This window comes from Aythya marila (genome assembly GCF_965140915.1).
Source record: "Aythya marila genome assembly, chromosome: Z".
Classification (NCBI taxonomy): domain Eukaryota; kingdom Metazoa; phylum Chordata; class Aves; order Anseriformes; family Anatidae; genus Aythya; species Aythya marila.
The window spans coordinates 10,482,721-10,505,454 of record NC_139080.1 but is presented as its reverse complement, the minus strand read 5'-3'; the positions used below and the strand labels follow the sequence as shown (position 1 = coordinate 10,505,454).

Sequence of the window (22,734 nt, the reverse complement as noted above, 5' to 3'; positions counted from 1 at the left end):
GGGGGCCAGGAGGGGGCTGCTGCTCCCCCCTTACCTGCAGGGTGCACGGCCAGAGACCGAGGGGAGGATGGAAGAGGGGGTCACGTACGCAGATCTGCGCTTGCCCCCCGTACCAGGTAACGGCACGCTGCACCCCGCTGCCCCCCACCCTCCCCAAATCCCTCCCTGCCTCCCCAAAAGCCCCCAGCCCCGCTCCCTCCTCACCCATGCAGCTGCTCTCGGAGCAAGGGGGGGGCACAAGCACTGCACCCCAGCTGCATGGCACCCCCCTGACACCCCCTGTGAGCTCCTGCTCACACCACTGCTCCGCTGTCCCCGGGGAGCCTGGGGAGCCCCCCATGCACCCTGCTTGGGGCTCACCGATCTTTGCTGATTTGGGGGCTCCCCCCCTGACCCGGAGCCCCCAGGACACTAGGTAATTCCCTCTCTCAGCTCCTCCACAGCCCGTGAGGCTGCCCTGGCACTGGGCACCCCTCAGCCTGGGAGTCCTGTCCCTGCTGCTCCTGCTGGTGCAAGTCATCCTCGTCGGCTTGAGCTTCCACTGTGAGTACCCCCTGCGCCCCCCCACCCAGCAGCCCCCCGAGCTGGGGACCCTCCTGCTTGGGGCTGACGGTGCCGCAGGTTTCTGGGCTGTGGGGCGAGTGTGAAAAGTGGTGAGTTAAAATAAAACACCCCTCGTCTGGCCGGCTGGAGCGCCGAAGAGGAAGGAGAGGGGAAAGCGTGGGCTTGGGGACGGCGCCAGGGCACCCCGCTCCATCAGCTGGCCACGGCGCGCAGACAGGACGTGACGCTGGGGCCAAAAGGCAGAAACCTGCCATGTGCTGGGCTCCCAGCCACGGCACAGACCGCCAGGGCTTTGTCCAGCTGGGCTGGCACGGCACCATGAGGGGGGACAGCCCCTGGTGGGGATGCTCCTATGCCTTTCTTTTGTAGATCTAGCCCATCAGGCGAGCTGTGCCCAGGGAGAGGAGAAGAGCCTCAGCTACGTGCAGCAGTCTTTGCGAGGTAGGAGGGCTTCCAGGCACCTTCCTGGGCTCCCTGCCCTGGTGGCACCCTGTCTGTCCCCTGTCACCGCATGGTGCTGGGGGCTGGGGACAGCCCCGTCCCGGCCAGCCCTGCAGGATTGTGCCTCTGGTGTGCAGAGAGCTGCCAGTTCTGCCCGGCTGGATGGATGGGGGATGCGGGGCGCTGCTACTACTTCTCCTCTGCCAAGAAGAGCTGGGAGCAGAGCAAAGACGACTGCTGCTCCAGGGGGGCACAACTGGCCACCGCCCGAGCCAACAGCACCCTGGTGAGTCCATCCGCCTGCCCCGGCCATCCTGACCCCGCCGTGGTCATCAATTCACACTGATCACCACCTCAGGGTCCCCCAGTGGCTCCCCAGCCACCACCAGCATCATTTCAGCTCCCCAGATCCAGCCCCTTTGCCCAAAACCCAGCGGGGAGCTGGCGATGCTGTGCCTGAACCACGCAGCCCCCTGCGTGGCTGGGTGTCCCCGGGGAGCCCACACTTGTTCCCTCCTGCTCTAGGCTTTCCTGACACGTGTGGCCCACCTGGACACCTTCCACGTGGGGCTGAAGCGGGACAGCTCCAGGTTTGAGTGGAAGTGGCTGGACGGCACCCTGATGAGGGGGTGAGGCTCGCAGCTTGTCCCCTGCCAGCACTGATGAAAACCCCAAAACATGGGCTCCGGGAGGTGACAGGGGGACGGCCAGCCTGCAGGCAGGGACACCATCACCCTCTTGGCCATCCCTCTGCTTCCCAAAGCAGCACGGGGGCGTTTTAGGGAAGGGAAGATAACAGGGACACGTCCCCAGTGCCTGCGCCCTGCTTGGGGATGAGCTTGGGGCTGGATGAGAGGCAGGGGGGAGTCCCCCAAAACCAAATTCCCAGCATGGCGCAGCTGGTGCTGAGCCACCTCAGGATGTTCCTGGGATCCAAAAAAGAGGATTTCCAAGACAAGCGGGGGCTGGGTGTGCAGGGATCACAGCTCCCTTCCTCTCCGAGGGGCTGCCAGGGGCACGGGGAGGGCGCGCTCTGCCCCCCGGCACCCCCACAGCCTCGGCTCCCTTGCAGGAGGAGCTGGGGGTGGGCCAGCCCCTCACACCCCACTGAGCCCCCCCTCTCCCCGCTCCCCTCTGCAGGCGTCTCCCCCTCCAGCGTCCCAGCAGCTCCTTCGTGGCCTGTGGCAGGGTGTCCAGCTCGGGGCTGGCGGCTGGTTTGTGCGGGGAAGCCCTCGGCTGGGTCTGCGAGAAGAGCGCGGTCACCCTGCAGTGGCTGCCGTCCTCCATCCCCGCCTTCCTCTGGGGGAACACCACCTACACCTGCGTGGGACCCTAGGGCCTCGGGGACAGCCTGGGTGCTCCTACAGCCCTGCCTGACCCGAGCACCGGCACCCCGGGGTGCCCCCTCTCCATCCCTCCCCCTGGCATGTTTGCGCATTGCCAATAAACTCTGGCACTCACAGTGTGGCTGGCTATTTTTTGGGGGGGACGAGGTTTGGGGGGCAGAGCCAGCATCCATCCGAGTGTCCCCATGGCCTGGTGGGCACGTGGAGCAGTTTCTGTGTGGGTGCAGTGGGTCTCCTGGGGCTTTGGGCTGCCTGGGGTTTGTCTCAGGTGGGAGGTGCCCCACGCTGACAGCTCCACATGGACATCCCCAGGTGTCCCCCCAGCATGGGAGGCAGGTGCAGCCCCCTCCTCATTTCTGCCTGATCACTGAGCGGGTGCTGGGATGGGGAAGGGGACGTGGGGGGAGAATGGTCTGGCTGTGGCCAGGGTTCGAGGTGGCCCAGGGTGGCCAAAATGAGCCCAGAGCTGTGTGTAAGTGATGCTGCATGGGGCAGAGCGCGCTGCGTGGGATGGAGAGGAGCAGTTTCCCCTCCCGGAACAGTCCTGCCCATGAAAAAAAAAAAAAACACATCTTGCAAATGAAGTGATTACTTCTGCTTTCCTACATATCAAGAAGTTCCTCCACCTGACGTGCCCCGGGGCCACACGGCAGCCATAGGACGGAGCTGCCGCGGGTGCCGCATGGCGCACAGCGTGCTCTACGCCGACCTGCGCTTCGCCAAGGGGCCTCGGGGACATGGCACGGCCAGCGGGGTGCTGGGGGAAGGTGGGAGCCGTGGGACCCCCCCCCAAATTCCCCGTGCCGGACCCCTGCCCACTGCCCCCTGCCTTCCTCCCACAGCCCCCGGCATGGATGATGCCGACAGCCCCTACGAGAACGTGGCACCGGGGCCGGCACCCGTGAGGCCGGCTGGGGAAGGGACCCGGCACAGCCCAGGTGAGCGCCCAGATGGGGACGGGGACGGGGACGGGGGTCTCGGGGGGGTGCCGGGGTCCCCTCTGCTCCCCGGCACCGTGGGTGACGCCGCGGCCGCTCGTGTCTTGCAGGGCGCTGCTCCCGGCGGCGCTGCGTCCCCGCGGGGCTGCTGGCAGCCAGCCTGCTGCTGCTGGTGGCCCTGGTGGCCCTGGGGACCTGCTGTGAGTGGGGACGGGCACGGTGGGGTGGGGGGCTCCGGGCAGGGGCTGGGGGACGGGGGGAGCCCGGGGATGGGAGCTGGGGGCTCCTCACTGGCTGCCCTGTGCTGTGCCTGGCTGGGACGGCTTCCAGTGCCTCTGTCTGCTTCCCAGTGCCTTCCCAGTGCCTTCCCAGTACCTTCCCAGTGCTCTCCCATCCTGATCCCATTACCTCCCACCCCTTCCCACTGATTCCCTTCCTTTCCACCACTTCCCACCACCTCCCAGTGCCTCCCATTGACTTTGAGTTGACTTCCCCACACCTCTCCCTGCCTTCCCAGTGCCTCCCATCACCTCCCAGTGCCTCCCATTGGCTCTCCATCACCTCCCACTGCCTTCCAAGAGATTTCCCATTGTCTCCCATCGTCTCCCACCACCTCCCACCACCTCCCACCACCTCCCCATCGTCTCCCCACTGCCTCCCTTCCCCTCCACCGCCTCGCCGGTGCCCTCACACCCCACACCCGGCCGTGCCCCGCTCCCATCTCACCCCAAACCCTCCCCAGACTGGCAGGCGACCCGCGAGCTGCGGGACACGTCCCTGGAGCAGGCGGCCGAGCGCGGCCGCTTCTCGCAGGAGGCGCGGGCGTGGGAGCAGAGCCTGGAGCAGGCGCGCCGGGAGCTGGCGCAGGCGCGCGCGGAGCTGCAGCGAGCGTGGCGAGAGGGCAACAGCAGCCTGCTGGAGCTGGGCAGGCAGGAGGCCGAGCTGGCACGCGTCTCGGGGGCCCTGGCCGGCGCCCAGAGGGAGCTGCAGGACGTGCAGGGGCGCCTCGAGGCCGGCGAGCGTGCGGCCAGCAGCCTGCGCGCCTGCCTGGACGCAGGTAGGGCCGCGGGGCGGCGGGCACGGGGCGGCGCGGCCGGGGGCTGGCGAGCGCCTGAGCGCTGCCCCCGTCCCCAGACTGCTGCCCCCCGGGCTGGCTGCTCTACCACGGCAAGTGCCTCTTCGTGTCCTCGGAGAGGAAGAGCTGGTGGCAGAGCCAGGACGACTGCGAGGGGAGAGCCTCCCGGCTGCTGCTGCACGGCGAGCGGCAGGCGTGGGCGCTGCCGGTACGGGGGGGCTGCGCTGGGGAGGGGGCGTCCCCGCTGCCCACAGCCCCCAGCCCCGTGCCCGTCCTGCTGCAGCACGGCCCCGGCACTGCCCAGCGTGGGGCAGGCCCTGACGGCCTCTCTCCCGCAGCCTTTCCTGCTCGAGGGCGGCACCAAGTACTGGGTGAAGCAGTGGACCAAAAATCCTGCGTGGAAGGAGGATCGCATTGGGACGTGAGTGGGGCAAGCTGCCCCTCTGCACCTCACCCTGCTGGGCCAACCTGGGGACTGATGCTCAGGCAGGGGCTGATCTGGCCTGCCTGGGGCTGGCAGCGGGTTGGGGACACAGTGGCACATGCCACCCTGTCCCCTCTCACGTGCTCCTTTCCTTCTAGGTACTTGTGGACTCGGGATTGTGCACTGATGGGCTCCGGGATCGTGGATCTCACATTCTGCTACGGGTCTTACCAGTGGGTCTGCGAGCAGCCCCCCAAGCTCAGCAACCTGTCCGAGATGCTCTCGCCTCTCCTGGCTAGGGGCTGACCCCCGCACCCATTCTCTGGGGATGTAGTTTGGGAACGGAGGTGTTGGGCGTTTAAAGGATGACTTGTGGAGAAGAGCCTGGCTTTCTGAGTCTCACTGCTGCTCATGCCCTCAGCCCCCTGCCCTCCTTTCCTGGCTCTCTGTGAGCACACAGCAAGCCCTGCTCGCACCTGCTGCAGGGCAGGCACCTCTTGCACCTTCTGGACCTGGCTGTGATGGTGCCATCAGTGTCCCCAACCCGTCCCCCTGTGGGAATCCCTTGGTTTTATCGGCTGCTCCATCACCGGCTGTCGATGACTTGGGATTTGCCAAGGAGAGGTGGCACCCACCCAACCTGCCTGCCTGCCACCACGGGGAGCACTGGGCTGGGGACACGGGGACAGCAACGTGGCTCTTTCGCTGTGACCCTTTAGGTCTGGGACACTGAGAAATTTGGGTTGGTGGGAACAGGAGAGCAGGCAGCCGTGTTGGATGGGCCCCGGGGACCCAGGAGCAGGAGGCTGTGCAGGACTCCTCGTGGTGGCAGCGCCCAAGGGCACGGCGGTGCTGCGGTGGCTGGAGCTTGGGGGAAGCCCCTGGGCTGCCCGGGACCATCCAGACAGGCACAGACACATCACAAGTCCTCGTTTCCCACGGAGCTGAGCTCTTGGGGCACCTCCCAGCTCAGCTCTTCCAGCCTCACCACGCTGTGGCCCGGCTCCACCGGCGTCCTTCCGCGCCTCTCCTCTCTCAGGAGCTGCCTAAATCCAGGTCCAAAGTGGTCCTCGCCTCCACCACCTCTCTGGAGGTGCCATTTCCCAAAAGCCCTGAGCGAGCAGGGAGGGTCAGGGCTGTCCCCGGGCTCCCTCATTGTCCCCCCAGGCTGTCCCCTGTCGCTGGTCCCACCATGGTCTTGGAGATCTTCCCCCCGAAGTGTCAGAGCTCTCCCCTTTCCCCCGTCTTCCCAATCCTTCCCCATCCCCCCCATGGCTTTCAGGATCCTCACTGCACCCCAGTTTCCTCCCATGGCCCCAGGGCTCCCCAGTTTTCCCCCCATGGCCTCAGGCTCCCCCGTTGCACCCCCATTTCCCCCAACATCTCAGGGCTTCCCTGCTGGCCCCGGGGAACAGGAGGCTGGCCGGGGCACTTGGGGACACGAGCGTGGGTCTGAGGGGCAGGAGCAGGGTGGTACGAGTGCGTGCATGCGTGAGAGAGAGGGGAACAAGGTCTATATTCCTTGCTTTACAACACAGACAGCGCTCAGCTCTCCCAGCCCGTCCTCCCAGCGCTTTGCCATGCGGTGCAGGCAATGTGTGCACGGTGGCGGGGGTATTTCTGGGGGCACCCCTGGCTCCTGTCCCCGTGTCCTGTGATGGAGACGGGGGGGGGGGGTGGCAGCATGGTCACTCCTCGTCCAGGAGCGAGGCGAGGGCCTTGGACATGCTGCTGAGCCTCGGGGGCTGCTCGCAGATCCACTGGTGGTACCTCCTGCACGACGACCGCTCGATGCCTTTGGCTGCTGACAGCGAGCACCTGGCAGTGTAAGTGTGCCTAGGGGGGAAGGCAGGGGTCAGTGGGGCAGGGACAGAGTCCCCATTGAAACCATCTCTTCCTGTGGGTGCTGGCATTGGTAAAACCCCCCCAGGAGCCAAGCAGAGCTGGTTTTGCAAGGCTTTGGGCATTTGGTGCTTTGCATGCCCCAGGGGTGCGCATCCCTGCTTGGGGAATAGGCACAGCACCCCAAAAACGTGCTGTGCCCAAGGTGTTTTGGGGCATCCCTCTGAGGAGGCTCCCCTGGGGGGGGAGCAGCACCTCCTGGGCATGGGTAAAAGGGCAACCTGCAGGCGTGGTGCCCGTGCCAGGGACGGCTGTATTTACATCTCATACAGCTCCTCGTCCTCCTGCACGACCTTCCCGGTGGCGCTGGAAATCTGCTCCTCCACCCAGTACTTGGAGCCGCCCGCGTGCAGGAAAGGCTGCGGAAGAGAGGCCGTCAGGGCCTGCCCCACGCTGGGCAGTGCCGGGGCCGTGCTGCAGCAGGACGGGCACGGGGCTGGGGGCTGTGGGCAGCGGGGACGCCCCCTCCCCAGCGCAGCCCCCCCGTACCGGCAGCGCCCACGCCTGCCGCTCGCCGTGCAGCAGCAGCCGGGAGGCTCTCCCCTCGCAGTCGTCCTGGCTCTGCCGCCAGCTCTTCCTCTCCGAGGACACGAAGAGGCACTTGCCGTGGTAGAGCAGCCAGCCCGGGGGGCAGCAGTCTGGGGACGGGGGCAGCGCTCAGGCGCTCGCCAGCCCCCGGCCGCGCCGCCCCGTGCCCGCCGCCCCGCGGCCCTACCTGCGTCCAGGCAGGCGCGCAGGCTGCTGGCCGCACGCTCGCCGGCCTCGAGGCGCCCCTGCACGTCCTGCAGCTCCCTCTGGGCGCCGGCCAGGGCCCCCGAGACGCGTGCCAGCTCGGCCTCCTGCCTGCCCAGCTCCAGCAGGCTGCTGTTGCCCTCTCGCCACGCTCGCTGCAGCTCCGCGCGCGCCTGCGCCAGCTCCCGGCGCGCCTGCTCCAGGCTCTGCTCCCACGCCCGCGCCTCCTGCGAGAAGCGGCCGCGCTCGGCCGCCTGCTCCAGGGACGTGTCCCGCAGCTCGCGGGTCGCCTGCCAGTCTGGGGAGGGTTTGGGGTGAGATGGGAGCGGGGCACGGCCGGGTGTGGGGTGTGAGGGCACCGGCGAGGCGGTGGAGGGGAAGGGAGGCAGTGGGGAGACGATGGGGAGGTGGTGGGAGGTGGTGGGAGGTGGTGGGAGACGATGGGAGACAATGGGAAATCTCTTGGAAGGCAGTGGGAGGTGATGGAGAGCCAATGGGAGGCACTGGGAGGTGATGGGAGGCACTGGGAAGGCAGGGAGAGGTGTGGGGAAGTCAACTCAAAGTCAATGGGAGGCACTGGGAGGTGGTGGGAGTAGAACTGGGGGTCAATGGGAGGTGGTGGGAATGAAGGGGAGGCAATGGGAGGGAGTGGGACTTCAACTGGGAGGCGATGGGAATCGGTGGGAGGCAATGGGAAGGCAATGAGGAAGAGTGGGAAGAGATGGGAAGCAACGGGGAGCAAATGGGAGGCACTGGGAGGTGATGGGAAGTGGTGGAAGGGAAGGGAATCAGTGGGAAGGGGTGGGAGGTAATGGGATTGAGATGGGAAGGCACTGGGAAGGCACTGGGAAGGCACTGGGAAGGCACTGGGAAGGCACTGGGAAGGCACTGGGAAGCAGACAGAGGCACTGGAAGCCGTCCCAGCCAGGCACAGCGCAGGGCACCCAGCGAGGAGCCCCCAGCCCTCATCCCCGGGCTCCCCCTGTCCCCCAGCCCCTGCCTGGAGCCCCCCACCCCACCGTGCCCGTCCCCACTCACAGCAGGTCCCCAGGGCCACCAGGGCCACCAGCAGCAGCAGGCTGGCTGCCAGCAGCCCCGCGGGGACGCAGCGCCGCCGGGAGCAGCGCCCTGCAAGACACGAGCGGCCGCGGCGTCACCCACGGTGCCGGGGAGCAGAGGGGACCCCGGCACCCCCCTGAGACCCCTGTCCCCGTCCCCGTCCCCCTCTGGGCGCTCACCTGGGCTGTGCCGGGTCCCTTCCCCAGCCGGCCTCACGGGTGCCGGCCCCGGTGCCACGTTCTCGTAGGGGCTGTCGGCATCATCCATGCCGGGGGCTGCGGGAGGAAGGCAGGGGGCAGTGGGCAGGGGTCCGGCACGGGGAATTTGGGGGGGGGGGGTCCCACGGCTCCCACCTTCCCCCAGCACCCCGCTGGCCATGCCGTGTCCCCGAGGCCCCTTGGCGAAGCGCAGGTCGGCGTAGAGCACGCTGTGCGCCATGCGGCACCCGCGGCAGCTCAAAGGAGAAGTGAGGCCGGCGCTGGCAGAAGCAGAAGTTGGCTGCGAGCCGTGGCAGATGGGACCAGCGAGGCACAGCCATGGGGACCGGCCCCCTGCCGTGGCAGCAGCAGCCCCAGCACGTCCCCTCCCACGCCCCGAGAGCCGACAGCGTCCCCTGGGTGCGCCGCAGCTCTCGGGCAGTGGTTTCTGGGGGCATGGGCAGGGCAAAATGTGAGCCCAGATTCCTGGGGTTTGGGGAAAGCCTCCTATTGCTCCTCCTCTGTGCTGACATCCATCTCTCCCCAGGGAATGAGGAGAGCCACAGCCAGCTTCGGAGGGGCCAAGGAGGAGTCTGCAGCAGCTTCCCCCAATTTTCAGCGAGGAGATGGAGCACGTCCTGCGGGGCACGTGGTGACCGGGGGGGGACACAGTGCTGGCCCAGTGGGATTTGTCAAGGAGCACTGGGAACAAGTGCCCCCATGGGCTGGGGACACGGGGACAGCAATGGGGGCCTTGCACCGTGACCCTTCAGGGCTGGGACACGGAAAAATGGGCTGGTGGGGCCAGGAGAGCAAGGGGCCGTGCTGGATGAGCTGGGGGGACCTGGCACAAATACCCTGGCACAAATGCCCATCACAAATATCCATCTCCACCTGGGGGTGGCTGGAGGAATACCGGGGTCCCAGCCCTCCCCAGGAGCCCCTGGGATGCGAGGAGGTGCAGGAGCTCGAGGTGCCCCCCGCAGCCCCCTTTAGGGCGAACACTTCCACCCCCGCTGCCTGCCTGGGGGTGCGCTGCCTCACCCGGTCCTGCTCAGGAGATTCGGGTCCCCCCTCACCCCGCTGAGCCCCAGGGCTCAGCCCCACGCCGCCGTGCACCCAGGGGCCCGTGACGGCTCTCGGGGCGTGGGAGGGGACGTGCTGGTGGCGCTGGGGCCGCGGGGAGGGGGCCGGTCCCCGCGGCCGTGCCTCGCTGGTCCCATCTGCCACGGCTCGCAGCCAACTTCTGCTTCTGCGAGCGCCGGCATCACTTCTCCTTTGCACCCCGAGACGGGCAACCGCCAGGCAGCGGGGCCACCCCACAGGCACCCCACAGAGCCGGGTGGTAGCCAGCAGGGATCGGGACTTGCCCAGCACCTTCCCACATGGCACAGAGCGTGCTCTACGCCGACCTGCGCTTCGCCAAGGGGCCGGGGGGCCGCGGCACGGCCAGCCAGGCGCTGGAGGCAGGTGAGAGCTGCAGGACCCCCACATTGCCCTGTGCTGTGCCCAGCTTTGTTGGCTCCATGCTCCCTGCCTTCCTCCTGCAGCCCTAGGCATGGACGAGGCCGAGAGCCCCTACGAGAACATGGCATCGGGGCCGGCACCCGCGGGGCCGGCTGGGGAAGGGACCTTGGAAAGCCCAGGTGAGCGCCCAGAGGGGGACAGGGCACCCGGGGATGCACTGCTGTGGGCAGTGGGTGGTGCCTGAGGGTGCTCCCCATCTCCCCTTGGAGAGACGAGGCGCCCACGCCGTGCCACCTGTGCCACCCTGGGGTGGCCCAGGGCGGCGGGCGGTGGCGGTGGGTGATGCTCGGGGCTCCTCGTGTCTTGCAGGGCGCTGCTCCCGGCGGCTCTGCGTCTCTGCGGGGCTGCTGGTCACCTGCCTGCTGCTGATGGTGGCTGCCGTGGTGCTGGGGGCCTGCTGTGAGTGGGGACGGGGCGGTAACGAGGCATGGGGACAGGGGAGAGGGGACGGGGTGGGTGCCCCAGGCGGATATCAAGCTGTGTGTGCGTCTGTGGGTCCCCCTGCCCTGTCTGCCCCAGGCTGGCCAACGTCTCTCTCACATCCTGCACATCTCCCTCAACCATCTGCTTCTCCTTTCCTTCTCCTGCCCCTGCCCTGCCCTCCCCTGCCACCTCCACGCTTCCCTGCCTCCCCCATCCCTTCCCACCCAGCGGGGACCCCTCCCTGCCCTCACACCCCGTGCCCTCACACCCCATCTCACCCCAAACCCTCCCCAGACTGGCAGGCGACCCGCGAGCTGCGGGACACGTCCCTGGAGCAGGCGGCCGAGCGCGGCCGCTTCTCGCAGGAGGCGCGGGCGTGGGAGCAGAGCCTGGAGCAGGCGCGCCGGGAGCTGGCGCAGGCGCGCGCGGAGCTGCAGCGAGCGTGGCGAGAGGGCAACAGCAGCCTGCTGGAGCTGGACAGGCAGGAGGCCGAGCTGGCACGCGTCTCCATAGCCCTGGCTGGTGCCGAGAGAGAGCTGCAGGACGTCCAAGGGAGGCTCAACACCAGCGAGAGCACCGTGAGCCTGCTGCGCTCCTGCACGGCTGTAGGTATGGTGATGGAGCGGCCCCAGCACCTCTGGGTGGCCGCAGCACCGAGGCACGGGTGCTGGGTTTTGGGGGATGCGGTGTGACCCCCCCCCTCCCCTGGAATCTGCAGCCGGGTGGGTGGCTGAGCGGTGCCCCCCCGTCCCCAGACTGCTGCCCCTCGGGCTGGCTGCTGTACCGCGGCAAGTGCCTCTTCGTGTCCTCGGAGAAGAAGACGTGGGATGACAGCAGAGCGGAGTGCGAGAGCAAATACTCCCAGCTCCTGATCACCAAGTCCTGGAGTCGCTGGACTGTGCCGGTACGGAGCTGGGGCACCCCAGGGGCATCGGGTGGCACGGGGTCGGAGCGGGGCAGCGGGGCTGCTCAGCTTCGGCAGGGAGATGAAGAACTCAAACAGCACGAAAAACAGCACGAAACAGCCCCAGAATGACCCTGTTGCTCCTTCCCCAGACCTTCCTGAAGAACGCGGACACCGTGTACTGGATCGGGCTGCAGAAGACCAGCTTCCCCTGGTACGACTACGGCTGGCTGGAGGAAGGGGAGCCAGACAGCGACGGCATCACGGACGCCTGGTTCTGGGTGGACGGCTCGCTCTACGACAGGTACCCACGGCACGGCCGGGCTGACACCCCCTGCCCGGACCCCTTTTCCTCAAACGAGGCCTTGGGAAAGAGGTTAATTCACACCGGTACCCAGAGATGCAGAGGGAGAGCAGAGCCCTGGGGGGGGGGCTCATGCAAGCAGGAGGCAGCGAGGTGGGACAAAAGGAACCTCAGGGTTTATTTGGGATCGAGACAAAGCATTTGGGCACCACTCTTTTCTCCCACATGCCTCCCAGGTCATCCTCGAGGGGAAATCAGAGCTTCCTGCCCCGGGGGTCCGGGGCTCCTCCCCGCCACGTGCGTCTCAGCACCGCTTCCTCTTGCGGTGTCTGGAACCAGTGGGGAGGAACGGCCCCGTCTGGCCGGGTGCCCGGCCCCTGCCCCTCGCATCCTCGGGCTTTTCCCCAAAATGCTGCTGGTGCTGGCCATCGGCAGGCTCAGCGGGGCTTGGATGCAGCCCCGACGTTGGTGTTTGTCCGTCCAGGCCCTGGCAGTCGAAGCTGAACGGGTCCTGTGCCGTGATCAGCCGCGGGAACATCAAGCCGGCGCCGTGCGAGGCTGAGGACGACCTGCACCTCTGGATCTGCGAGAAGGCGGCGGGGCCGAGCTCCCCTTTCGGGTGATGGGTGGCAGCTGCTGGCCACGGTGAGCTCAGCCCCTGGGGGTGTGCGAGGAGGGGAGGCAAAGGGGGAAAAATGGGGAAAAAAAAACCATCCCTGGGTGCCAGCCGCTGAGCACACCCCCTCTGCCTTCCCTCACAGCGCCCGCACCCCTGCTTCAGCCCTGCTGCACCCCGCGACGGAGCCTGCCCCACGCACATCAGCCCCTTCCCGTGCTGCAGAGCCCTGCCTGACCCCAAATGAGGTGCTACAGTGGGGCAGCACGGCCCCAAAAGCCAGCCCCATGCCCCCAGCAGCGAGCCCCCATGGCCAGCACCACCGCTGCCGTGCAGTAGCCCCAGCCCTGAGGCTGGAGCAGGGGATAGCACGGCGGCACCTGCCCCCACCCCACTTTTAGGCTTTTAGGATGGCCGCAGCTTTCAGGCAGCCTCAGAGCCCGAGGATGGAGCCATCACCAGCGCTGGCATTTAGGACTTCTGCTAATTAGGGAGTAGCGCAGTGACCTTTAGGATCGCAGCCTTCTGATAGCCCAAGCAGCGCCGGCACTCGCGGTGGATGGACACGAGACGAGCCACCGGGGATTTTAATAGCTGCCACACGTGCAGCGTGGCCCTGATTCACCTTCAGCCTGGCGAGAGCAGAGGAAGTCATGTTCAACCAGGCAAAGATGCTCTTGGGTTTATTATCGGGCCCTGCGTGCCATTTATAGCCGATTAATTGCTATGTAAATCACCCTGTTTGAAGAGCACAGGGCTGTTACAGGCGGGTTTTGGAGGCGCACGTGTCACTCCTCTGTCTTGCCCACTGGCTGAACCCACTTTGTAGCAAATAAAGAGCTTGTCTGCTGATTGCCTCTGCCTTCACCACCCCGAAGTGGAACCCAATCATTCCCCAGCCAGAAACGGGAATTTCACCAAAGCTGCCCCAATTGAGGCAGACACTCTGGGGGCACTGAGGCAGGGCTGACTCGTCCTGCCAGCCCCCAAGGGACACGGCCAGACCACGTCCCTGTCACCCCCGGGGTCCGGGCTCCCCACCCCGCTCAGCGCACCCCCAGAGACACAAGCAGCAGCCCGGCTCGCTGGGACATTCAGTTTTTATTGAACACTTTAAATAAGCTGGGTATATATTACTAGCAATTATTATTAATAATATTAAAAAAAAAACAGAAACAAAAAGAAAAAAGAAAAAACAAAAAACACGAGTTCTGCATTCACCAGTGCACTGTGCGGGAGGGAGGAAAGCCGGCTCCCACCCGTGCTGGGTGTCCTCCCCCCGTGTCCTCCCGGCCACTCGGGAGGTGCTGGGGGGCGCAGGCTGCCCTCCTCTGAGGGGAGGTGACACGGAGGTGTCCCCCCGACACCGGTGTGGTGGCGGGGCCGGAGGGGGCCCCGTGTGCCAGGGGGCTCAGTGCCAAGTGCTGGCACCCCCCACCCGCACACTGCGCCTCTCCGGCATCGCCCCTCTGCGCACCATAGTGCCTCTGGCGTGTGGGGGACCAGGAATGCTCCCCACCCTTGTGAGGAGGCAGCAAGGACACCCCAAAAAATCCCCATAGTCCCTCCAATACACACATACACACGTGACTGCTCTGCCCCTTCCCACCCTCCCCCCCAAAAAATCTGCTTATCCCCCTTCTCTCCCCCTTCTCTGGGGGGCTGTGAGAGCCCGCTGAGGGGCGAGCCCTTGGGGACAGGGGGGGGTCCCGCAGCCACGGCTTGAGCCCTGCGGGGAACCAGCCCTGCTGCCCGGGGCAGCGGTGTTATTGCACTTCAGCCCAGCCCCACCGGGACCCCCGCAAGGACCCAGCCCACCTCGGGGCTCCCCACAGCCCCCCGAGGCCGATCCCAGTGGGACGAGCACCTCGGCAGCGCCGTCGCGGCCACCAGGCACCGGGCGAGCGCGAGGACAGACTCGGGGAGGGGGACACAACACCCCAGGCTCCCAGAGCCACCCCACGTGCTAGGGGGGGGTCCCAGGGACCCCCGGCCGCAGCCACGGTCCCCAGCACTAGGACTGTGCCTCCGGCAGCTTCAGGCTGGGCTCCGCCAGCATCGGCCCCGGGGCTTTCTGGAGGCGGCCGCGCTCGTGGCAGAGGAGGCTCTTGGCCTCGCAGTTGAGGTTCTGGTAGCGGGGAGGGCTGGGCGCGGGCCGATGGCAAACAGAGGCGAAGCTGAAGCTGAAAGGCCCCAAGCAGCAGCCGGGGCAGGGCAGCACCTCGTCCTGCTCCAGCACGGTGCCGGGGCCGTGCCCGGGCAGCATGGCCACGCGCTCCGTCCGCTCCAGCGCCGCGGCGGCGCAGGGGATGCTGAGCTCGGAGAAGCCTCGCTCCAGCCCGCTGCCCCAGGCGTGCGGCTTGCTGACCACCACGTGGTTGTTGTTGAAGAGCAGCCCGTTGGGTGCCCTCGGCTCCAGGTGCCAGGGCTGGGCCCCCGAGGCCGCCGTGCGGATGAAGTTGCTGGTGGCGGGTGCCGGCGCGGGGACCCGCGGCGGCGGCTCAGGGCTCTCAGGGCTGCAGTCCATCTGCTCCTCCGCCGCGGGGCTGAGGGGGGAGGCACGGACCCCGTTCTCCATCTCTCCAACATCCTCCTGGCCCCGCTTCGGGCTGTGGGGCCGGGCTGGGGATCCCACACCCAGCTCCAGGCCCCCGCGGCGGGGCAGCTCGGGGGAGGCGGGCAGCGAGTGGCACTTGCGTGGGGCCGCGGCGGGCGCCGAGAAGTCACACTGCACCTCCACGGCCGGCTCGGGCGTCACGGGGGTGCCGAGCTGCAACGGGGCCGGGGGGGGCAGGTCGAAGGTGAGCGAGATGACCGACTTGCTGGGCGTGTCGAAGAGCTTGATCTTGCCCCCCTTCAGGTCCTCGCGCTGGGAGAAGGGGTTGACGCGCGCCGGCGTCTCCTTGGTCCTGGCCCCGACACAGGGCTCGGGCGGCCGCAGCGGGGTGGGCGATTTGGGGGGGAACACGTCGGACTGGCTGCGGGACAGGCGCTGGTCTGGCTGCAGGTGCTGCGTCCCCAGCTCGCGCAGGGGTGACTGCTCGGCACGGCTGGGCGCCCTCCCGGCCACGCCTGGGCAGGGGCGCAGGACAGGGGGGTCACTGGTGCCCTGGGTGCCCCCCAGCACCACGGGGCAAAACGGGGAGCAGCCCGGGCGGTGAGAAGCGGGGCTGCGTCCTGCAGACCTCCTCCCACCCCAGCCTGCTCCCCAGTAGCTGTTGGGGTGGGGAAGGGGCACCCAAAACCCCCCGGGACACCCACGTACCGTTGAGTGCAGGCGTGGTGCCAGGTGCGGGCAGGCTGTCCCTGATGCTGAAGAGGGTGGCCCCAGCGCCCTCCACGCCCAGCTGGTGCTGCAGGACGCCCTCCAGGCACTGTGTGATTTCCAGGAACGAGGGGCGGGAGGTCGGCTGCATCTGTAGGCAGGACGGGTCCACGGTGAGGTTTGTGTCCCCTCCCCATACCCTCGTGGTGCGCCGCCTGGAAGTGGCTCCAACGGGCAGGGAAGGGGATCCCTGATGGGACACCAGGAATTTGGGCATCCCCAGGGCTGGGACTCACACTGCAGCAGTGGAAAGCCAGCTGGAGGAAGGCGGCAGGGCAGTCGATTCCCACCATGGTGCGGAAAGCGGTGACGTCCAGGCCAAAATCCTGCACGGGGGAGATGGGGAGGAGTGAGGCCAGGTGTTATGGGGCTGCGTAAAGGAAGGGGGGACCCTGGGGTCACCCAGGCTGGGGGAAGGCTGCGGGGTGCTGGGCATAAATCCCTTCTGCTCCCTATCTGATGGCACCCACCCTCCTGCCTGGGCTGCCCCCGGGCCCCGAGGACAGGCTATGGGCAGAGAGCATCCCCCTTGCTGCCAGGAGATGTTGGGGATGTGGTACCCCCACCCCGAGATGTGGGGCAGCTCCCCAAAGCCTCTACCACAGGCAGGGGGCTCTGCTCTGTGCACGTTGGTCCCCGTGGTTCAGAGACGTGTCCCCAGCCCCAGCCCACCAGGTGCCACCCTCGCTCCCCCCGTCCCAGGGTCACCTCGGTGCGGGGCAGGTAGTCGGGGTCCGCGGGGACGCGAGCGATGGTCTCGCACAGGATGATGCCATAGGCAAACACATCAGCCTGCGGAGAGAGGGGAGTCACAGGGGGGGTCCTGCGATGTGTCCCCGCTTCTGTCAGCCCTCCCTGCATGGCAGCACCAGGTCCCAGCCCCCTTGGCACCCCAGGGACGCCCGTCCCCATCCCTCCGTGCCCCTCCGCGTGCTCAGCTGACCCCAGGGCTGCAAACCCCGAAAACCCCAAACCCCACACGGCGTCACCTTCTCGTTGTAGATCTCCCCTCGCAGCACCTCGGGCGCCATCCAGTACGGGGAGCCCACCACAGCCAGCGGCTCCTTCTCGCTGCCCTCGCTGGGGGGGGGACACAGCAGGACGTCAGGGGCCCTGTCCCCCTGCCCGTCCCAACAAAAACCTCCCTCTCCCTTTTTACACCAGCCCTTCTTGATGCACCCCGTGACTCTTCTCTCCACCAGGCCACCCACACTTCACCATCACACCCTTCTCCATCCCCAAATCCAGCCCCATGCGTCCCCACCACCCCCATCCCTGCCCTTCCAGCTGGACCCCAAAATCCCCCCCTCGCTCCGAAGACGGGGACGGACAGACGGACAGGCTCCACGCACCTGTAGGTGGGGATCTTCTCCGCCAGGCCGAAGTCTCCCACCACAGCCGTGTAGCCGCTGGCCTCGCAGCGCACCAGGCAGTTCTGGGGGGGGGGACAGGGGGGACCCCGTCACACCTCGGGCAGCGCCTCGCTGGGAACGGGGAGGCGAGGGCAGCGGGCCGGCCCCTACCTTGGAGGTGAGGTCGCGGTGGAAGATGCCCTTGGAGTGCAGGTAGCGCAGCCCCCGGGCGATGTCGAGGGCCAGCTGGATGCGCGTGGACCAGGAGAGGGGCACGGGGCTGTCCAGCAGCTGCTCCAGGTTGCCGCCGTTGATGTACTGGGGGGACAGACGCCGCCTCGCTGCACCCCCCCCTCTCCGTCCCCTTGCGCCTGGGTCTCTTCCCACCCCACAGCACAGCCACCCCCAGGAGGCAAGGAAGTGTCCCCGTGGACATTTTCACCCCCTCCCCATGGATTCACCCCGGACTCGTGGCCACCATCCCGCTCTCACCTCCGTCAACGCGTGCAGCTGCCCCTGGTGCACGCACACCCCCATGAACCTGCGGGACAAAGAAGAGCTGAGGGTGGCACCGGGGGGGACCCAGGAGCTCGCCCAGCCACGGGGGCAGCCCCAAAACCCACCCCAGGAGGGAGCGGGCCCCACCTGAGGATGTTGGGGTGCGAGAGGCGGTTCATCAGCTGCACCTCCCGCAGCATGTTGCCCCGGTTGCTCGTCAGCTTGTTCATCTTCAGCACCATGATCTGCCCCGACTGGCGGTGCCGCACCTGCGGGGGGCACGAGAGGGGGCTCAGCACCCAAGGTTCAGCACCCCAGGGACCGATAGCATTACCGGGGTGCTCTCCCAACCCATGACACCCAACCCCGCTCTCCCCGGGACACCCTGCTTGTTGTGCTCCCCCCAGCACGTGCCCAGACCCCTGGAGATACCATGGCAGCTCCTGCAAGCCCCAAGGGTGCAGGATTTGGGGGGGGGGGCAGCACAAGCTGGCCTTTTTGTCTCAGCACCACAAGCCCAGCCAGACCCCAATCAGCTGGTGGGGGTGGTGGGGGGGGTGAGGGCAGAGAGGGGTCGCATCCTGCCCAAATCATCCCCGTGGGGCACGGCGCGTGGCCGAAGCCGTATATTTAGCCAGCCCCAGCCCGATGCTGTCACACGAGCCGGGGGGCTGGCCCCCTGCCAGGAACAGCAGCCGGGAAGGCGGCCAAGCACGGACACCCCCGGGCCCCCCACCCTGCACTGAGCGGGGCGAGGAAACGGGCATGGGGCAGAGGATGGCACCGGGCGGGGGGGGGGGTCCCCTCCTCAGCAGACACAGGGGTCGGGACAGGACCCCGGGACAGGACCCCGTGGGAGGGGGGCACCCTGCTGGTCCCAGCTGCCCCCCCCGGCAGGCGGGGAGCCCAGGCATTCCTCGGCGCTGCCGTCAGCTCGCCGCTCTTCTCCTTTTTAGTCGATGCTGGTTGCAGCCGCTGCGCCGCTGCCAGCCCCTGGCCTTCCCCACGTGCCCCCTTCCACCCCCCCCCTGCCACCAGCCTTGCCATGGCCAAACACAGACGGCGTCTGCACAAACACCGGGGGCTCCCCGAGCACGTGCTGCACGGACGGGAGCCCCACGACATCCCCGTGCCCGGCGCATCCCGGCGGCAGCGCTGCCCTCACACAGGGCACGGGGCTGGGGGGGAACGGCTCGGCACCAGCACCCTGCTCGGCCCCACAGGGCTCCAAGGCACGGGGGTGCTGCATGGCTGCGATGGGGATGCCTGGTGGCACGCTCCGTGGTGCTCCTCGGTGGCTGTGTGCTGTGGGAAGGGATGGGTGCAGGGCAGCAGCAGCGGGGAGCATCCCCCGGGGGGTGCGGGCTCGCTCCACGTGGCAGGGTTGTGCCCACAGCCCCCAGTTCCTTGCTAATAAACTGGGATCCAGTAATGCTGGAGGATCCCGCGGGAGGGAAGCTCTGGGGACTCCCCCCCTCTGCCATGGGGTCTCCCCAGAGGAGCCCACCGGGCCTGGTGCTCTGCGCCCAGGGGCAGGAGGGTCCTGGCACAGCCCCATCCATGAGCTCAAGGGGCCACCCTGGACCCTGAGCACACTCACGAGCTGTCCTGATGTCTGTTCTGCCTGCTCCACGGCTGGAGGACACCCCTGGTCACAGAGGGGAAGGGGTGACAGCCCCCTGGCCTGGCAGGTGGCTTCCCACAGGCACTGCCCCCATAGCCCACCGCTGGCACCATCCCAGCACCTCGGATGCCCTCCAGAAGCAGTGGCAGCCCCTAGACACAGCAAGCCACGACCCCAGGCGACACAGGCCCACACTGGGGGGTTTCCCACCCCCTTCCCGACCTTCCCAAATGCCAGCATCAAAGGCAGTGGGCAGCAGAGCCCCCCCCAGGCAGCACAGGTCCCCCTCGCCTCTCTACACCCTGGCCGTGCGCCCAGGAATCCCAGCACATTCCCCAGAGCTGAGCTCAGCCGGGCGCTGGGGGAGGCAGCAGCCCTCTGTCCCCCACCCGGGAGCCAACCCTCGCCCCCTGTTAAAGCCCCCCAGCACCTTGCAGAGCCCCCCACATCGTGTGCCTGGTGGTTGGGGAGGGGGGGGGGGGGGGCACCCCACCCATCCCACATCCCCATCCCCATCCCATCTGCTGCCCTGGCTGGGGGAAGGGACGGGGCTGGCTGCGGCCCCAGCCTGGGCACGAGGGATTCGGGCTCTTTTCACAGCGGAAATTAGAGTCTTATTTAAAGAGCATGCTAATCAGAGCGAGCAGACGGCCTGGGCCCTCCCCGCAGCCGCCGCTGCTGTCTAGACGCAGGGCGAAGCCCCCCGGGAGTGGGGTGGGCTCGGTCCCCAGCGCCCCCAGCCCAGCACAGTCCCATGGGGGCACCATCCTGCACCCCTGCTCCCCGGGGAGCCGTGTGGGAAGGCGCTGAGGGCAGAAGGAGCGCACACACACCATGCTGCGGGCAACCCCGGGGCGGCTGTGCCTGAGTTCGCAGGGATCCCAGTAGCGCAACAGGTCTGTCACCGGGCGGGACTGGAAAAGCTGCTCATCACTCTGGAAAGGAGGATCATGCGAGGAAAAAAAAAAAAAAAACAACAACCAGGCTGCTCCCAGGCCGGCCTTTGTGAATTTGCTTCCTCCCCGCCTGCCCCGGTTTCCCCGCCGGTGCCGCCTGTGCCACACCGCTCCACCCTGCTTTGTGAAACGAGGCAAGGTCCGCCGATGAAGGGCACCAGATAAGAGCCAGCGTGTCATGAGCTGCGCCGCTGGGTCGGGAGTAAACAGCAGGTCTCAAAGGTTGGCAGGGAACGCCGGCGGAGACGGGCAGGCGGGCGCCGTGCCGCAGCCCTCGTGCGAGGTCGAGGCACGGCACAGGGCTGCGCCCCGCGGCCGGTGCCTGTGTGAGGACGGCGATGTCCCAGCACAGCCCCTGCTGCGGGTGGCACTTGGAGAAGCGAGCACGGGACCCGGGGACGAGATGCAAACGTGGTGCAAGGGCTGGAGAAAACGCCTGGCACAAATGCGCCGGGCTCAGTCTGCTCCGACAGTCGGAGGGATGGAGGGGAGGCTCGCTGCAAGGTCCGTGCACCCGAGGGAACAGGGGGCCTGGTGCCTCCGAAATCACACGGGGAAGGCAAAGGGAGCTGGCACACGGTGAGAGAAACCAGGCCCAGCTTCGGCCTGTCAGGGAGCAGCCCCTGGGGACGAGGGCAGCTTTCCATCAGCAGTGCTCCGCCTGCTCTGTGCGGCCTCTCCGAGAGATGCGCTCGGGCCCTGGCTGCACCGGGGGTGATCCCGGGAATGCCATCAGACAGCCACTGGCACCATCAGCGTGCCAGGGCATGGGGACCGAGGCCCAGGTCCCCTCCTCGTCCCCTCTCACCCACCCACCACGGCTGGAATGAGGCAGGACCCAGTGACCGCTCGGAGGGGGGAGCCTCGAGCACCCACGGCCATGGAAAGCGCTGCGGGAACAAGGGAGGTGGGAGGAAAAGGGGCCCCGTGCTGCCCTGCCAAGCTGCATCCTCCTCGTGAGCCTCGCCAGCTCCAAACCCCAAGCTCGGAGGCCCACCATCCTGCTGGGATCTTGGCCCCAAACCCACCGCACGGCACAAAGCCCCATCTGGCCTCCTCCTGCCCCTGCCTGCTCCGTCCCCCAGCCCCGCGGTGGGCACGGCACCACCAGGGCAAGCGGTGCTGGAGCACAAGGAGCACACCACAGCCCCCAGGAGGGACCAGGGGAGCAGAGACAGCGAGCAAGGAGACACCGTGGCCTGGCAGAGACGTGGCAGCATCCATTATTAACGAGCCGTATCCACGCCTGGCATTATTAAATGCCTCCCCCCCGCTCCCGGGTGCCACCACACGCTCCCTGCCAGGGATCGACAGCAGGAGCCCGGCCAGCGGGGAGGCCACGTCCTCGTGGAAAGAGAGGTCCCCTCTATGCCCCCCCACCCTGCATCCCCTCTCCCTTTGGGCTGCTTCTGCCCCAGGCGGGATCCCAGCGAGGGCAGCGGGGTCCCGGCTGGGCAGCGCGGCTCTCGAAGCCGCTGGAAGCGTGAGGGCGGCTCTGGCCCTGCGTTCTGCAGCGACGCCGAGGACAAAAACAACACGTGCACGCACCGCCCCTCGGCAGGGTGCTGACAGCGGGCGGGTGGCACCGCCGGGACCCCAACCCGGGCACGGCCACAGGCTGAGCATCCCCGCGCCCACCGCCCTCGCCCACCCACCCCGAGCATCGGGGAGCACGGAGGAAGCCGCGGGGTGGCCCCGGGGGGGGCTCTGCGGCTCTCCCCACCCCGCTCACCCTCTGTGGGCTCCCCAAAAACCCCACCAGGGTCACCCCGGAGTGGCTGCACCTCCTGCCATCGGCACGCCCGGACCCCACAGCGGGTTCCAGGGGCTGTCACCCCCCCGGGGGCTGTGTCCCCCCACGGTGGGGATCAGATCCGCCGCCCCCCTGCTCCCTCCGACGGAGCAACAACAGCACCGGCAGCCGGCTGAGGTCCCCGAGCATCCCCACGGACCCCCCCCAAAACCACACCGCGGCGGTACCGGGGACCCCCGGAGCCCTCCCCGCAGACCCCTGAGGGTTGTGGGGGGGGGGGGGGTGGCGAATGCGCCCACCTTGAAGACCTCGGAGAAGAATCCGGCGCCGATCTTCTCGCAGTAGAAATCGTCGATGCGCGCCAGGGTGGAGACGGCGCTGCGCAGCGCCCGGTACGAGGAGGGCCGCAGCCTCCCGCAGCCCGGCCACGGCCCCGCCGCCTCCCCCTCGCCTTCCTCGGCTCGTTCCCCCCTCGGTGCCAGCCCGGGCCTCCGCGGCAGCTTCTCCCACTCCATTTCGGCCCCGCCGAGCACCCCCAGCGCCATTCACATCCCCCCGGGGCACGGCGCCGGGGGGGCTCCGCCGCCTCCTCCTCCACCGCCTCTTCCTCCTCCTCCTCCTCCTCCTCCTCCTCCGCCGCCGCCCGGCCGGGCTCGGCCCGGCCCGTTTCGGCCCGGCACGGCTCTGCCCGGCTCTGCAAGCGGCGGGGACGAGGTGCCGGCGAGGTGCGCGGTGCTCATGGCCCGGCGGCGGAGCCCCGACCCCCGCCGCGGC

The 22,734-nt window shown here is 67.9% G+C and overlaps 5 protein-coding genes across 5 annotated transcripts; 3 read left to right on the top strand and 2 right to left on the bottom strand.

Annotated features, from left to right (window-relative positions):
* LOC309890126 (C-type lectin domain family 2 member B-like) lies at window positions 1–2,451 on the top strand. The gene is made up of 6 exons (XM_082783699.1): window positions 1–116; window positions 433–543; window positions 934–1,005; window positions 1,143–1,291; window positions 1,531–1,634; window positions 2,146–2,451. The coding sequence occupies exons 1-6, from the start codon at window positions 68–70 to the stop codon at window positions 2,339–2,341; spliced, it is 681 nt and encodes a 226-aa protein (XP_082639825.1). The 5' UTR covers window positions 1–67; the 3' UTR covers window positions 2,342–2,451.
* Window positions 2,452–2,998: 547 nt separating this feature from the next.
* On the top strand, window positions 2,999–5,921 carry LOC309889977 (B-cell differentiation antigen CD72-like). The gene is made up of 7 exons (XM_082783293.1): window positions 2,999–3,118; window positions 3,194–3,289; window positions 3,400–3,489; window positions 4,032–4,346; window positions 4,424–4,572; window positions 4,703–4,785; window positions 4,947–5,921. The coding sequence occupies exons 1-7, from the start codon at window positions 3,034–3,036 to the stop codon at window positions 5,092–5,094; spliced, it is 966 nt and encodes a 321-aa protein (XP_082639419.1). The 5' UTR covers window positions 2,999–3,033; the 3' UTR covers window positions 5,095–5,921.
* A 377-nt stretch (window positions 5,922–6,298) lies between these two features.
* On the bottom strand, window positions 6,299–8,973 carry LOC309889802 (B-cell differentiation antigen CD72-like). Its single transcript, XM_082782830.1, has 7 exons — window positions 8,835–8,973; window positions 8,661–8,756; window positions 8,461–8,550; window positions 7,406–7,720; window positions 7,180–7,328; window positions 6,952–7,049; window positions 6,299–6,624 (listed from the first exon to the last, which is right to left on the bottom strand). The coding sequence occupies exons 1-7, from the start codon at window positions 8,917–8,919 to the stop codon at window positions 6,477–6,479; spliced, it is 981 nt and encodes a 326-aa protein (XP_082638956.1). The 5' UTR covers window positions 8,920–8,973; the 3' UTR covers window positions 6,299–6,476.
* A 943-nt stretch (window positions 8,974–9,916) lies between these two features.
* Window positions 9,917–13,294, top strand: CD72 (CD72 molecule). Its single transcript, XM_082782780.1, has 8 exons — window positions 9,917–10,148; window positions 10,229–10,324; window positions 10,515–10,604; window positions 10,923–11,237; window positions 11,384–11,532; window positions 11,685–11,836; window positions 12,321–12,481; window positions 12,598–13,294. The coding sequence occupies exons 1-7, from the start codon at window positions 10,064–10,066 to the stop codon at window positions 12,457–12,459; spliced, it is 1,026 nt and encodes a 341-aa protein (XP_082638906.1). The 5' UTR covers window positions 9,917–10,063; the 3' UTR covers window positions 12,460–12,481; window positions 12,598–13,294.
* Window positions 13,295–14,086: 792 nt separating this feature from the next.
* Window positions 14,087–22,734, bottom strand: TESK1 (testis associated actin remodelling kinase 1). Its single transcript, XM_082782733.1, has 10 exons — window positions 22,260–22,734; window positions 17,775–17,896; window positions 17,622–17,670; window positions 17,301–17,447; window positions 17,130–17,212; window positions 16,767–16,857; window positions 16,486–16,569; window positions 16,014–16,103; window positions 15,718–15,868; window positions 14,087–15,524 (listed from the first exon to the last, which is right to left on the bottom strand). Exons 1-10 carry the CDS (start codon window positions 22,503–22,505, stop codon window positions 14,467–14,469), a joined length of 2,121 nt encoding a protein of 706 aa, XP_082638859.1. The 5' UTR covers window positions 22,506–22,734; the 3' UTR covers window positions 14,087–14,466.